Below are 14,995 nucleotides of genomic sequence, written 5' to 3'. Positions count from 1 at the left end.
ATTGCCAGCTGTGTGACTTTGGTCAAGTCACTTCATTTCTCTGTGCCTCAGTTACCTCATCTGTAAAATGGGGATTAAGACTGTGAGCCCCATGGAGGACAACCTGATCACCTTGTAACCTCCCCAGCGCTTAGAGCAGTGCCTTGCACATAGCAAGCGCTTAATAAATGCTATCATCATTAAGTGAAGTGACTTGCCCAGAGTCACACAGCTGACAAGCGGCGGAGCTGGGATTTGAACCCATGACCTCTGACTCCCAAGCCCGGGCTCTTGCCACTGAGCCACGCTGCTTCTCTGCATGAGAAGAGGCCGGGCTTGGGAGTCAGAGGTCATGGGTTCAAATCCTGGCTCCGCCACTTGTCAGCTGGGTGACTCTGGGCAAGTCGCTTCACTTCTCAGGGCCTCAGTGACCTCATCTGGAAAATGGGGATGAAGACTGTGAGCCCCCAGTGGGACAACCTCATCACCTTGTAACCTCCCTGGCACTTAAAACAGTGCTTTACACATAGTAAGTGCTTAATAAATGCCATTATTATTATTATTATTTCTCTAGGCCTCGTCTGTAAAATGGGGATTAAGACTGTGAGCCTCAAGCAGCGCAGGGACTGTGTCCAACCTGATAAATTTGTATCTACGCCGGTGCTTAGTACAGTGCCTGGCATGAAGTAAGCACTTAACAAATACCATTTTAAAAAAGTAGGGGCTCAATAATGGGTCCTGCTTATAGCAGGTGCTCACAACAGTTCCCTGCATACAGCACGTGCTCAGAACAGGTGCCCAGTAGAGAGCCCTGCATTCAGTGTCTGCTATATAAATGCTGTTTTTCATTCATTCAATCCTATTTATTGAGCACTTACTGGGTGCAGAGCACTATACTAAACACTTGGAAAATTTGCTAATGATGATAACCCAATTTTATATCTCCCATCCAAGGGGCAGGAATATCGGAGTATGTCATGACCCTGATATTAAATTATCTGCTGTACTTATCCCCGTTTTGTACCTTTCTGGCATCCAAGGGCTTTTGTTTTCTTTTTCTCAAATAGACTTGGTTTTTTTCCTCAAAAGCACGGGCCACAAAATAGTGGTGTTTTGTGAAGTGCTTACTATATGACATATATATATATATTTGACACACTATATGACAAGTAGCACTAAGCACTGGGGTAGACACAAGATAATCAGGTTGGACACAATCCCTGTCCCCTATGGGGCTTAAGGAGGAGGAGTAGGATTTAAACCCCATTTTACAGATGAGGGAACTGAGGCACAGAGAAGTGAAGTGGTTTGCCTAAGGCCCTACTGAGAGCTCACCTCCTCCAGGAGGCCTTCCCAGACTGAGCCCCTTCCTTCCTCTCCCCCTTGTCCCCCCTCCATCCCCCCATCTTACCTCTTTCCCTTCCCCACAGCACCTGTATATATGGATATATGTTTGTACATATTTATTACTCTATTTTACTTGTACATATCTATTCTATTTATTATATTATGTTAGTATGCTTGGTTTTGTTCTCTGTCTCCCCCTTTTAGACTGTGAGCCCGCTGTTGGGTAGGGACTGTCTCTATATGTTGCCAACTTGGACTTCCCAAGCGCTCAGTACAGTGCTCTGCACACAGTAAGCGCTCAATAAATACGATTGATTGATTGATTGATTGATTGAAGACTGTGAGCCCACTGTTGGGTAGGGACTGTCTCTATATGTGGCCAACTTGTACTTCCCAAGCACTTAGTCCAGTGCTCTGCACACAGTAAGCGCTCAATAAATACGATTGATTGATTGAAGACTGTGAGCCCACTGTTGGGTAGGGACTGTCTCTCTATGTTGCCAACTTGGACTTCCCAAGCGCTTAGTCCAGTGCTGTACACACAGTAAGCGCTCAATAAATACGATTGATTGATTGATTGATTGATTGAAGTGGTTTGCCTAAGGTCATATAGCAGCCATGCGGCGGATCCGGGATTAGAACGCAGGTCCTTCCGATTCCCGTGCTCTATCCACTAGGCCATGATGCTTTCCCCCAGCGTGGAGGCTCGACTAACGGATGCTCTTGAATAAATTCGCAGGAGATGTCCAAGATAGTCCTCTGTGACCCGACGGAGCTCTACAATATCCTGAACCAGGCCACGAAGCTCTCTAGGTTAACAGAGCCCAACTACCTGTGTTTACTGGGTGAGTCCTGCTGAGAGCTCCCCTCCTCCAGGAGGCCTTCCCAGACTGAGCCCCTTCCTTCCTCTCCCCCTCGTCCCCCTCTCCATCCCCCCCATCTTACCTCCTTCCCTTCCCCACTGCACCTGTATATATGGATATATGTTTGTACATATTTGTTACTCTATTTATTTTACTTGTACATATCTATTCTATTTATTTTATTTTGTTAGTATGTTTGGTTTTGTCCTCTGCCTCCCCCTTTTAGACTGTGAGCCCACTGTTGGGTAGGGACTGTCTCTAGATGTTGCCAATTTGTACTTCCCAAGCGCTTAGTCCAGTGCTCTGCACATAGTAAGCGCTCAATAAATATGATTGATTGATTGAGTCCATCCATCAATCAGTAGCAGTAATAATGATAATAATAATGGCATTTATTAAGCACTTACTACGTGCAAAGCACTGTTCTAAGCCCTGGGGAGGTTACAAGGTGACAGGTTGCCCCACAGGGTGCTCACAGTCTTCATCCCCATTGTACAGATGAGGTAACTGAGGCCCAGAGAAGTTCATCATCATCATCATCATCATCATCAATCGTATTTATTGAGCGCTTACTGTGTGCAGAGCACTGTACTAAGCGCTTGGGAAGTACAATTTGGCAACATATAGAGACAGTCCCTACCCAACAGCGGGGTCACAGTCTAAAAGGGGGAGACAGAGAACAAAACCAAACATACTAACAAAGTAAAATAAATAGAATAGATATATGTGCAAGTAAAATAAATAGATAAATAAATAGAGTAATAAATATGTACAAACATATATACATATATACAGTTGATATACAAGTGACTTGCCCGAAGTCACACACAGCTGGGTTACAAGGTGACAGGTTGCCCCACAGGGCGCTCACAGTGTTCACCCCCATTGTACAGATGAGGGAACTGAGGCCCAGAGAAGTGAAGTGACTTGCCCAAAGTCACACACAGCTGGGTTACAAGGTGACAGGTTGCCCCACAGGGCGCTCACAGTCTTCATCCCCATTGTACAGATGAGGCAGCTGAGGCCCAGAGAAGTGAAGTGACTTGCCCAAAGTCACACACAGCTGGGTTACAAGGTGACAGGTTGCCCCACAGGGCGCTCACAGTCTTCACCCCCATTGTACAGATGAGGCAACTGAGGCCCGGAGAAGTGAAGTGACTTGCCCAAAGTCACACACAGCTGACAATTGGCGGAGCCGGGATTTGAACCCGTGACCTCTGACTCCAAAGCCCGGGCTCGTTCCACTGAGCCACGCTGCTTCTCAGTAGCAGTAGTAGTTAGGAGCCCTATACTCAGTGCTTGGAAAAGGACACTAATATTAATAATAGTAATACTTGTTAGCAGTAATAATAATAATAACAATAATGATGGTATTGGTTAAGCACTTACTATGTGCCAAGCTCTGTTCTAAGTGCTGGGGTAGTTATGGGGAAATCAGGTTGTCCCACGTGGGACTTAAGAGTTTTAGTCCCTATTTTACAAATGAGGTAACTGAATCACAGAGAATAATAATAATAATAATAATAATAGTGGTATTTGTTAAGCGCTTACTATGTGCAAAGCACTGTTCTAAACGCTGGGGGGGATACAAGGTGATCAGGTTGTCCCACTTGGGGCTCACAGTCTTAATCCCCATTTTACAGATGAGGGAACTGAGGCTCAGAGAAGTGAAGTGGCTTGCCCAAGGTCACACACCAGACAAGTGGCGGAGCCGGGATTAGAACCCACGTCCTCTGACACCCAAGCCCGGGCTCTTTCCCTGTGCCAAGCACTGTTCTAAGCACTGGGGTAGATGTTAAGCGCTTACTATGTGCTAAGCACTGGGGAGGATACAAGGTGATCAGGTTGTCCAACATGGGGCTCCCAGTCTTCATCCTCATTTTCCAGATGAGGTCACTGAGGCCCAGAGAAGTGAAGTGATTTGCCCAAAGTCACCCAGCTGACAAGTGGCAGAGCCGGGATTAGAACCCGTGACCTCTGACTCCCAAGCCCGGGCTCTTTCCACCGAGCCACGCTGCTTCTCTATTATTATTAGAGTACTATTATTATTATCAGAGAAGCAGCGTGGCTCGGTGGAAAGAGTACGGGCTCTGGAGTCAGAGGTCATGGGTTCAAATCCCGGCTCCGCCACTTAGCTGTGTGACTTTGGGCAAGTCAATTAACATCTCTGGGCCTCATTTACCTCATCTGGAAAATGGGGATTAAGACTGTGAGCCCCCCGTGGGACAACCTGATCACCTTGTAACCTCCCCAGCGCTTAGAGCAGTGCTTTGCACATAGTAAGCGCTTAATAAATGCCATCATTATTATTATTAGTAGTAGTAGTATTAGTATTAGTATTCCTTCTGGACCGGTAGGCAGGTCAGGGCATCAGCTGCTCCCTGAGGGAGCCCAGGCCCCAAACGAATGCCCGACGAGTGGCGAAAATGAGATGAAGGGCATTGGGCGAGCAGGTGGGCATCCAGTGGGTGGAAGATAGAACTTGTACTTCCTAAGCGCTTAGTACAGTGCTGCGCGTGGCTCAGTAGAAAGAGCCCGGGCTTTGGAGTCGGAGGTCATGGGTTCCAATCCCCGGCTCCGCCAACCATCAGCTGTATGACTCTGGGCAAGTCACTTAACTTCTCGGTGCCTCAGTTCCCTCATCTGTAAAATGGGGATTAAAACTGTGAGCCCCCCGTGGGGCAACCTGATCACCTGGTAACGTCCCCAGCCACTTAGAACAGTGCTGTGCACATAGTAAGCGCTTAATAAATGCCATCATTATTATTATTTTTATTATTAAGCAGCGTGGCTCAGTAGAAAGAGCCCGGGCTTTGGAGTCAGAGGTCATGGGTTCAAATCCCGGCTCCGCCAACTGTCAGCTGTGTGACTTTGGCCAAGTCACTTCACTTCTCTGGGCCTCAATTACCTCATCTGTAAAATGGGGATTCAAACTGTGAGCCCCCCCATGGGACAACCTGATCACCTGGTTACGTCCCCAGCTGCTTAGAACAGTGCTGTACACATAGTAAGCGCTTAATAAATGCCATCATTATTATTATTATTATTATTATTAAGCAGCGTGGCTCAGTAGAAAGAGCCCGGGCTTTGGAGTCAGAGGTCAGGGGTTCAAATCCCGGCTCTGCCAACTGTCAGCTGTGTGACTTTGGCCAAGTCACTTCACTTCTCTGGGCCTCAATTACCTCATCTGTAAAATGGGGATTCAAACTGTGAGCCCCCCGTGGGACAACCTGATCACCTGGTAACGTCCCCAGCCGCTTAGAACAGTGCTTTGCACATAGTAAGCGCTTAACAAATACCATCATCATTATCATCATTATTATTATTATTATTATTGGGGAGACTGTGAGCCCGCTGTTGGGTAGGGACCGTCTCTATTTGTTGCCAACTTGGACTTCCCAAGTGCTTAGTACAGTGCTGTGCACACAGTAAATGCTCAATAAATACGATTGACTGAAAGTAAGCGCTCAATAAATAGGATTGAATGAATGGAGTGGAGGCTTACGGTCCTAGCCGGCCCCTTCACCCCCATGTCGGTTTTTCCCCCCGCAGATGCCCGCACCCAGAGGGACTACAATGAGAGCCATGTCATCACCGCCCGCCGGGTGAAGCAGGTAGTTGGCGTTGGGCCCTGGGGCCCCAAGGGTCAGTCAGTCAATGCTATTCCTTGAGCGCTTACTACTGTGTGCAGAGCACTGTACTAAGCACTTGGGAGAGTACAGTACAACAAAAAACAGACAAATCCCCTGCCCCCAACAAGCTTACATCTGGAGGGGGAGACAGACGTTAGTAATAATAATCATCATCATCATCATCAATCGTATTTATTGAGCGCTTACTGTGTGCAGAGCACTGTACTAAGCGCTTGGGAAGTACAAGTTGGCAACATATAATAATAATGATGGCATTTATTAAGTGCTTACTAAGTGCCAAGCACTGTTCTAAGCACTGGGGAGGTTACTTGGGAGAGTACAGTACAACAAAAAACAGACAAATCCCCTACCCCCAACAAGCTTACAGTCTAGAGGGGGAGCCAGACGTTAGTAATAATAATAATGATAATGATGGCATTTATTAAGTGCTTATTAAGTGCCAAGCACTGTTCTAAGCACTGGGGAGGTTACAAGGTGATCAGGTGGTCCCACGGGGGGGGGGCTCACGGTCTTAATCCCCATTTTACAGATGAGGTCACTGAGGCCCAGAGAAGTGAAGTGACTCACCCAAAGCTGACAATTGGCAGAGCTGGGATTTGAACCCTTGACCTCTGACTCCAAAGCCCGGGCTCTTTCCGCTGAGCCACGCTGTAATAGATAAATTAGAGATGTGGACGTAAGGGCTGTGGGGCTGGGCGGGGGAGATGAATAAAGGGAGCAAGTCAGGGCGATGCAGAAGGGAGAGGGGGACAGGATGGCTTAGTCGGGGAAGGCTTCCTGGAGGAGATGGGCCTTGAATAAGGCTTCGAAGGGCGTCATTGTCAGCAGGATAGGAGGAGGAAGGGCATTCCCTTCAAGGCCCTACTGAGCGCTCCCCTCCTCCAGGAGGCCTTCCCAGACTGAGCCCCCTCCTTCCTCTCCCCCTCCACCCCCTCTCCTTCCCCCCCCGCCTTACCTCCTTCCCTTCCCCACAGCACCTGTATATATGGATATATGTTTGTATGGATTTATTACTCTATTTATTGATGTATTTTACTTGTACATATCTATTCTATTTATTTTATTTTGTTAATATGTTTGGTTTGGTTCTCCGTCTCCCCCTTTTCGACTCTGAGCCCGCTGTTGGGTAGGGACCGTCTCTGTGTGTTGCCGACTTGTACTTCCCAAGCGCTTAGTGCCATGCTGTGCACACCGTAAGCGCTCAATACATGCGATTGATTGATTCCAGGCCAGAGGTAGGACGTGGGCGGGTGGTCAGCGGCCAGATAGATGAGACCGAAGGTCCGTGAGGAGCAAAGTGGAAGCCAAAGAGGGGGAAGGAGGCAGTGTAGGGCAGATCTGAGTCTCCCCGAGGTGGAGCGGGCAGAGCTGGCGGAGGGAAGACCTCGATCCCTCTCCCGCCGGCCTGGTCACACCCAGCCTCGGCCCCTCTCCCCTCTCCCCTCTTACATTAACGACAACCTCCTTCGCACCAACTCAGCCTTCCTGCCCCGCCGTCGACCCCCGGCCCACGTCCTCCCCCGGGCCTGGAATGCCCCCAATCCCTCTGCCCACCCGCCAAGCTCGCTCTCTTCCTCCCTTCAAGGCCCTACTGAGAGCTCATCTCCTCCAGGAGGCCTTCCCACACTGAGCCCCTTTCTTCTTTTTTTATGGCATTTATTAGGCGCTTACTATGTGCAAAGCACTGTTCTAAGTGCTGGGGAGGTTACAAGGTGATCAGGTTGTCCCACGGGGGGCTCACGGTCTTGATCCCCATTTTACAGATGGGGTAACTGAGGCACAGAGAAGTTAAGTGACTTGCCCAAAGTCACACAGCTGACAATTGGCAGAGCTGGGATTTGAACCCCTGACATCTGACTCCAAAGCCCGGGCTTTTTCCACTAAGCCCCTTCCTTCCTCTCCCCCTCATCCCCCTCTCCATCCCCCCCACCTTACCTCCTTCCCTTCCCCACAGCACCTGTATATATGGATATATGTTTGTACATGTTTATTACTCTATTTATTTTACTTGTACCTATCTATTCTATTTATTTTATTTTGTTAGTATGTTTGGTTTTGTTCTCTGTCTCCCCCTTCTAGACTGTGAGCCCACTGTTGGGTAGGGACTGTCTCTATATGTTGCCAGCTTGTACTTCCCAAGCGCTTAGTACAGTGCTCTGCACACAGCGCTCAATAAATACGATTGATTGATTGATTGCCCTCGGCAGCCAGAAAGGATCTCCCGCCCGATGCCTCTCCTGGCGTCGACCCTGGAGTCACCCCTTCCCAGTACCCACACTCCTCACCCTCCCATAGCAACCCCCCTCCCTAACCCAACGTTTAAGACGCGCATCGGTCAATCAATCAATCAATCGTATTTATTGAGTGCTTACTGTGTGCAGAGCACTGTACTAAGCACTTGGGAAGTACAAGTTGGCAACATATAGAGACAGTCCCTCCCAAACCTCTCCCTGGTCCAGGTTAGGGGTGGCCCTGTGTGATTCCCTTCTCCTCCTTTCTCCTTCTCCTCTTTCTCCTCCTCCTCCTCCTCTGTCTTCACCTTCTTTCTCCTTCATCCTCCTCCTTCTCTTCCTTCGTCTTCACCTTCTTTCTCCCCACTCCATCCCCCCCATCTTACCTCCTTCCCTTCCCCAAAGCACCTGTATATATGTATATATGTGTGTACATATTTATTACTCTTTATTTATTTATTTTACCTGTACATATCCATTCTATTTATTTTATTTTGTTAGTATGTTTGGTTTTGTTCTCTGTCTCCCCCTTTTAGACTCTGAGTCCACTGTTGGGTAGGGACCGTCTCTATATGTTGCCAACTTGGACTTCCCAAGCGCTTAGTCGAGTGCTCTGCACACAGTAAGCGCTCAATAAATACGATTGATTGATTGATTCTCCTTCTCCTTTTTCCTCCTCCTTCTCCTTTTCCTTCTTCTTCTCACTGCCCGGGCCTGGGCACTGGGCGCCAAGGCCTCCTCCTCCCTAACCCAACGTTGAAGACGCGTGTCGGTCAATCAATCAATCAATCATTTATTGAGCGCTTACTGTGTGCAGAGCACTGTACTAAGCGCTTGGGAAGTACAAGCTGGCAACATATAGAGACAGTCCCTACCCAACAGTGAGCTCACAGTCTAAAAGCTGTGAGAGCCCCAGAGCCCCTTCCCCAAGGGCAAACGCCAGTCTAATACCCACCGACTGGAGGATGCCCCGGTTTCGGTAGTCCTCGCCCACAGGGGTGCCGAGGTGTGCCACCGGCTTTGATCCGGAGAGAGCACGCGCGGGAATATGATCCCATTTTGGAAGGCCCCCGCGCATGCTCTGCCCAGTCACAAGTCGGGGGCGGAGGGGGGGCCCGGGACTTGGAAAGGGGCCACCTTGGTTCCCCCGTCTTCGGGTAGTAAGGTGGGAAGGAAGAGAGGGAGTCGGCGCTCCTGGCGGGGCGGAGGTGGGGGGCCTTTCCTCTCCCGGCTTCCCTGTGGGTTTTCCAGAAAGGGAACGAATACCTGCCTCCGGAATCGGTTGACTTGGAGTGCGTGAAGTACTGCGTCGTGTACGACAGTAACACAAGCTCCCTGGAGGACTTGTATGAACTGGATGAAGACGAGGAGGAGGACGAGGGAGACGACGATGGGGATTGCCAAGGTGGGCTCCAGCCTCGGGGGCGGAAGATCCGCCAGAGACTTTGTTTTTCTTTTCGAATGGTATTCGTTAAGCGCTTCTCATGCCCCGGGCCCTGTCCTAAACTCTGGGGTGGATCGGGTCGGACACAGTCCGCGTCCCACGTGGGGCTCACGGCCTCAGTCCCCATTTCACGGATGAGGGAACCGAGGCCCAGAGAAGTGAAGCGACTTGCCCAAGGTCTCACAGCAGGTGAGTGGTAGAACCGGGACTAGAACCCAGGTCCTCCTGATTCCCAGGCCTGGGCTCTACCCACTGGACAACCCTGCTCCTTAGTCATGTTGCTTCTAAAGACTTAGACTGTGAGCCGCCTGTGGGCACATCTGTGTCTGGCCAGATGATCTTGTTTCTACCCCAGCGCTTAGAACAGTGCTTGACGCATAGTAAGCGCTTAACAAATACCATAAAAAAGTAGAGGGGGGAAAAAAAGGGCCTATTCCCCCTTCTCCCCATCCTCCAGAATCAGGATGGACCACCAGCAAGGATGGGGTCTGAGGGGCAAGAGCTAATACTCCCGGAAATGAGAAGTAGTGTGGCTCAGTGGAAAGAGCATGGGCTTTGGAGTCAGAGGTCATGGGTTCAAATCATCATCATCATCATCATCATCATCATCATCATCATCAATCGTATTTATTGAGCGCTTACTATGTGCAGAGCACTGTACTAAGCGCTTGGGAAGTACAAATTGGCAACACATAGAGACAGTCCCTACCCTCTGCCAATTGTCAGCTGGTCAAGTCGCTTCACTTCTCTGGGCCTCAGTTCCCTCATCTGTCAAATGGGGATGAAGACTGTGAGCCCCCCGTGGGCCAACCTGATCACCTTGTAACCTCCCCAGCGCTCGGAACAGTGCTTTGCACATAGTAAGCGCTTCATAAATGCCATCATCATTATTATTATTATTATAATCCCGGCTCCGCCACTCGTCAGCCGTAGGACCTTGGGCCAGTCGCTTCACTTCCCCTGTGCCTCACTTCCCTCATCTGTAGAATGGAGATTAAGACTGGAAGCTCTTTGTGGGTCAGGGACTGGGTCCAACCCGATTAGCTTGTACCTACCCCAGCGCTTAGTACAGTGCCTGGCACGTACTAAACGTTCAACAAATGCCATTTAAAAGAAAAATGAGAGGCTCGGGGGTTGTGGGAGGTGCTCGTGGGGGGCTGAAGGTTCCCCGCCCCAGGTAGTAGTAGTTCTCCGTAAAACCCCCTCCCCGCTGCCGCTGCCAGGGAGCAATCCCGGTTGGCAACTCCCAGCGGCCCGCTTTCCCACGGCAGGAGCAGGAGGCCGATCCCGACCGTCCGTCCATCGGTCCGGCCGGGACCGAGCCTCGCCCTCACCCCGGGCTCTTCGCTCCCTCATCCAGGGCCTGTCCTGGGGGCGGCCATCGAGTGCGCCCGAGTCCTGAAACACATCACCTGTCACCCGGTCTACATCCTCAAGGGCGGCTATGAGAGATTCTCCTCCGCTTACCACTTCCTCCGCTCCCAGAAGGAGTTCTGGATGCCCCAGGTTTGACCGGGGGGCAAGGGAGGCCGCGGGACCACCACAACTTCTAGACTGTGAGCCCGTTGGTGGGTAGGGACCGTCTCCGTATGTTGCCAAGCGCTCAGTACAGTGCTCTGCACACAGTAAGCGCTCAATAAATACGATCGAATGAATGCCGGGAGATGTCCGGGCGAGGGGCTCGGTCCCAGCGGCCCATGAACCAGGCGAGGAGGCCTAATGGCTAGAGCCCGGGCCTAGGAATCAGAAGGACCTGGATTCTAATCCTGCCTCCGCCACTTGCCCGCCGCAGGACAAGTCACTTCATTTCTCCAGACCTCGGTTATCTCAGCTGGAAAATGGGGATTAAGGCCGTGATCCCAAGCGCTTAGTCCAGTGCTCTGCACACAGTAAGCGCTCAATAAATACGATTGATGATCCCTACGTGAGACAGGGACTGTGTCCAACCCGATTAGCTTGTGTCCACCTCATCAATCAATCATTTATTGAGCGCTTACTGTGTGCAGAGCACTGGACTAAGCGCTTGGGAAGTCCAAGTTGGCAACATAGAGAGACGGTCCCTACCCAACAGTGGGCTCACAGGCTAGAAGGGGGAGACAGACAACGAAACAAAACATGTAAACCAAATAAAATAAATAGAATAGATATGTACAAGTGAAATAAATAAATAGAGTAATAAATATCATCATCATCATCAATCGTATTTATTGAGCGCTTACTGTGTGCAGAGCACTGTACTAAGCGCTTGGGAAGTACAAGTTGGCAACATAGATGGTCCCTACCCAACAGCGGGCTCACAGGCTAGAAGGGGGAGACAGACAACGAAACAAAACACGTAAACCAAATAAAATAAATAGAATAGATATGTACAAGTAAAATAAATAGAGTAATAAATATCATCATCATCATCAATTGTATTGAGCGCTTACTATGTGCAGAGCACTGTACTGAGCGCTTGGGAAGTACAAGTGGGCAACATATAGAGATGGTCCCTACCCAACAGCGGGCTCACAGGCTAGAAGGGGGAGACAGACAACGAAACAAAACATGTAAACCAAATAAAATGAATAGATATGTACAAGTGAAATAAATAAATAGAGTAATAAATATCATCATCATCATCAATCGTATTTATTGAGCACTTACTATGTGCAGAGCACTGTACTAAGCGCTTGGGAAGTACAAATTGGCAACATCTAGAGACAGTCCCCACCCAACAGTGGGCTCACAGTCTAAAAGGGGGAGACAGAGAACAAAACCAAACATACTAACAAAATAATATAAATAGAATAGATAGGTACAAGTAAAATAGAGTAATAAATCTGTACAAACATATATCCATATATACAGGTGCTGTCGGGAAGGGAAGGAGGTAAGATGGGAGGGATGGAGAGGGGGACGAGGGGGAGAGGAAGGAAGGGGCTCAGTGTGGGAAGTCATCACATAGTCCAGTGTCTGGCACATAGTAAGCGCTTAACAAATATTATCATTACGCTGGTGACCAAACTCCCAGTTCCCACCCCTTCAGCGTCCTCTTGGATTCCGGGTCTGCGGTTTGGCTTCCGGAACAAAACCGTCCGATCGATGCCATTGTGTCTGTAAAGGCCGTACCCCGAGTAGGTGGGTAGGGCTAGACCCTCCCTTCCCCACCCCCCGACTTGGGCCCCCATTTTATTTCTTTATTTCTATTAACGTCTGTCTTCTCCTATAGACCGCAATCTCGCTGTGGACAGGGAATGTGTCCGTTCTTGCTCTGTTGTCCTCTCCCAAGCACTTAGTACAGTGCTTTGCACACAGTAGGCGCTCAATATCCCCGCTCCGCCCATTGTCAGCCGTGTGACTTTGGGCAAGTCACTTAACTTCTCTATGCCTCAGTTACCTCATCTGTAAAATGGGAATTGACTGTGAGCCCCCCGTGGAACAGCATGATCCTCTTGTAGCCTCCTCAGCGCGTAGAACAGTGCTTTACACATAGTAAGCACTTAAATTCCCCTTCTAGACCGTGAGCCCGCTGTTGGGTAGGGACCGTCTCTATATATCGCCAACTTGTACTTCCCAAGCGCTTAGTACAGTGCTCTGCACACAGTAAGCATTCAATAAATATGATTGAATGAATGAATAAATGCCATCATTATTCTCTGGGCCTCAGGTACCTCATCTGTAAAATGAGGATTAAGACTGTGAGCCCCATGTGGGACAACCTGATCACCTTGTATCCCCCCCGCGCTTAGAACAGTGCTTTGAGCATAGTAAGCGCTTAACAAATACCATCATTAATATTATTATTATTATTAATTGTACAGTTGAGGTGGGCGTCATCAAGACGAGGAGGGCAGGGGGCTAGGAGCTGGGGGGACCGCCACCATTCATTCATTCATTCGCTTGTATTTATTGAGTGCTTACTGTGTGCAGAGCACTGTACTAAGCGCTTGGGAAGTCCAAGCTGGCAACATCTAGAGACAGTCCCTACCCAACAGTGGGCTCACAGTCTAAAAGGGGGAGACAGACAACAAAATAAAACCCTTGGCCACCGCCCCGGGGAGACAATCAATTAATCAATCAATCGTATTTATTGAGCGCTTACTGTGTGCAGAGCACTGTACTAAGCACTTGGGAAGTACAAGTTGGCAACATATAGAGACAGTCCCTACCCAACAGTAGACAGGCTCCTTTGTGGGATCTGCCCCAGAACTGGCTTTATTTCATAATAATAATACTAATGATGGCATTTATTAAGCGCTTACTATGTGCCAAGCACTGTTCTAAGCGCTGGGGAGGGATACACGGTCATCAGGTTGTCCCACGTGGGGCTCACAGTCTTCATCCCCATTTTCCAGATGAGGGAACTGAGGCCCAGAGAAGTGAAGTGACTTGCCCAAAGTCACCCAGCTGACAAGTGGCGGAGCCGGGATTTGAACCCACGACCTCCGACTCCGGAGTCCGTGCTCTTGCACTGATGTAACTTATTGCTTAATATTCACGTCCGTCTCCCTCTCTAGACTGGAAGCCCTCTGTGGGCAGGGGGCGTATCCGTTGTATCGTACTCTCCCAAGACTAGCGCTCTGCACGCCGTAGGCGCTCAGTAAATACACTCGATCTATTTTGATTGATTGATTTTTGATTTTTGATTTTTGATTGATTTTACTCGGGGTGGCCGGGAGAGCCGCCCCAGCCTTCCCACCCCGTCCTCTGGAGGCCCAGACCGCGTCCCCTCAGCTTCCAACCCTCCTCCGCAGGAACTGGACGCATTCCAGCCGTATCCCGTGGAGATCGTGCCGGGCCGGATATTCCTGGGAGACTTCAGGCAGGCCTGCGATCCGCAGATCCAGAAGGACCTGAAGATCAAAGCCCACGTCAACGTCTCCCTGGAAGCGGGACCCCTGTAAGCGCATCCGCGGCTGGGGTCTCAAGGGGGCCGGGGGTCAACCGCACCGTGGGACGGACGGTCAGTTGCCCAACATGGCTAGAAGAAGGAAAATGGTGTTTATTAGAGAAGCAGCCTGACTCTGTGGAAAGAGCCTGGCCTTTGGAGTCCGAGGTCATGGGTTCAAATCCCGGCTCCGCCACTTGTCAGCTGGGTGACTTTGGGTAAGTCACTTCACTTCTGTGGGCCTCAGTTATCTCATCTGTAAAATGGGGATCAAGACTGGGAGCCCCCCCCCCCCGTGGGACAACCCGATCACCTTGTAACCTCCCCAGTGCTTAGAACAGTGCTTGGCACATAGTAAGCGCTTAGCAGATGCCATCCCTGTTTTTTCTAGACTGTGAGCCCACTGTTGGGTAGGGACTGTCTCTGTATGTTGCCAACTTGGACTTCCCAAGCGCTTAGTACAGTGCTCTGCACACAGTAAGCTCTCAATAAATACGATTGATTAATACAGTGCTCTGCGCTCAATAAATGCTCAATAAATCCAAATAGCAGAGCAGCTCCCGATGTCCCCAGTAGGGGGCGAAGCCGCTTCTATTCCCACGTCTACC

At 49.7% G+C, this 14,995-nt stretch overlaps 1 protein-coding gene across 2 annotated transcripts in view; it reads left to right on the top strand.

Moving 5' to 3' along the window:
- The window catches only part of STYXL1 (serine/threonine/tyrosine interacting like 1), a 36,915-nt gene that overhangs the window by 2,368 nt on the left and 19,552 nt on the right, over positions 1-14,995 (top strand). For both annotated transcript variants that reach the window (XM_038759560.1, XM_038759561.1), the window contains exons 2-6: positions 2,066-2,171; positions 5,742-5,803; positions 9,325-9,478; positions 10,878-11,023; positions 14,254-14,399. In XM_038759560.1, coding sequence (XP_038615488.1) covers positions 2,069-2,171; positions 5,742-5,803; positions 9,325-9,478; positions 10,878-11,023; positions 14,254-14,399 — 611 coding nt within the window. In that variant the 5' untranslated portion in view covers positions 2,066-2,068. The remainder of the gene's footprint in view (positions 1-2,065; positions 2,172-5,741; positions 5,804-9,324; positions 9,479-10,877; positions 11,024-14,253; positions 14,400-14,995) is intronic.

Source organism: Tachyglossus aculeatus, chromosome 17 (assembly GCF_015852505.1).
Source record: "Tachyglossus aculeatus isolate mTacAcu1 chromosome 17, mTacAcu1.pri, whole genome shotgun sequence".
NCBI classification, from domain to species: domain Eukaryota; kingdom Metazoa; phylum Chordata; class Mammalia; order Monotremata; family Tachyglossidae; genus Tachyglossus; species Tachyglossus aculeatus.
This window is presented reverse-complemented; position numbering and strand designations above follow the sequence as displayed.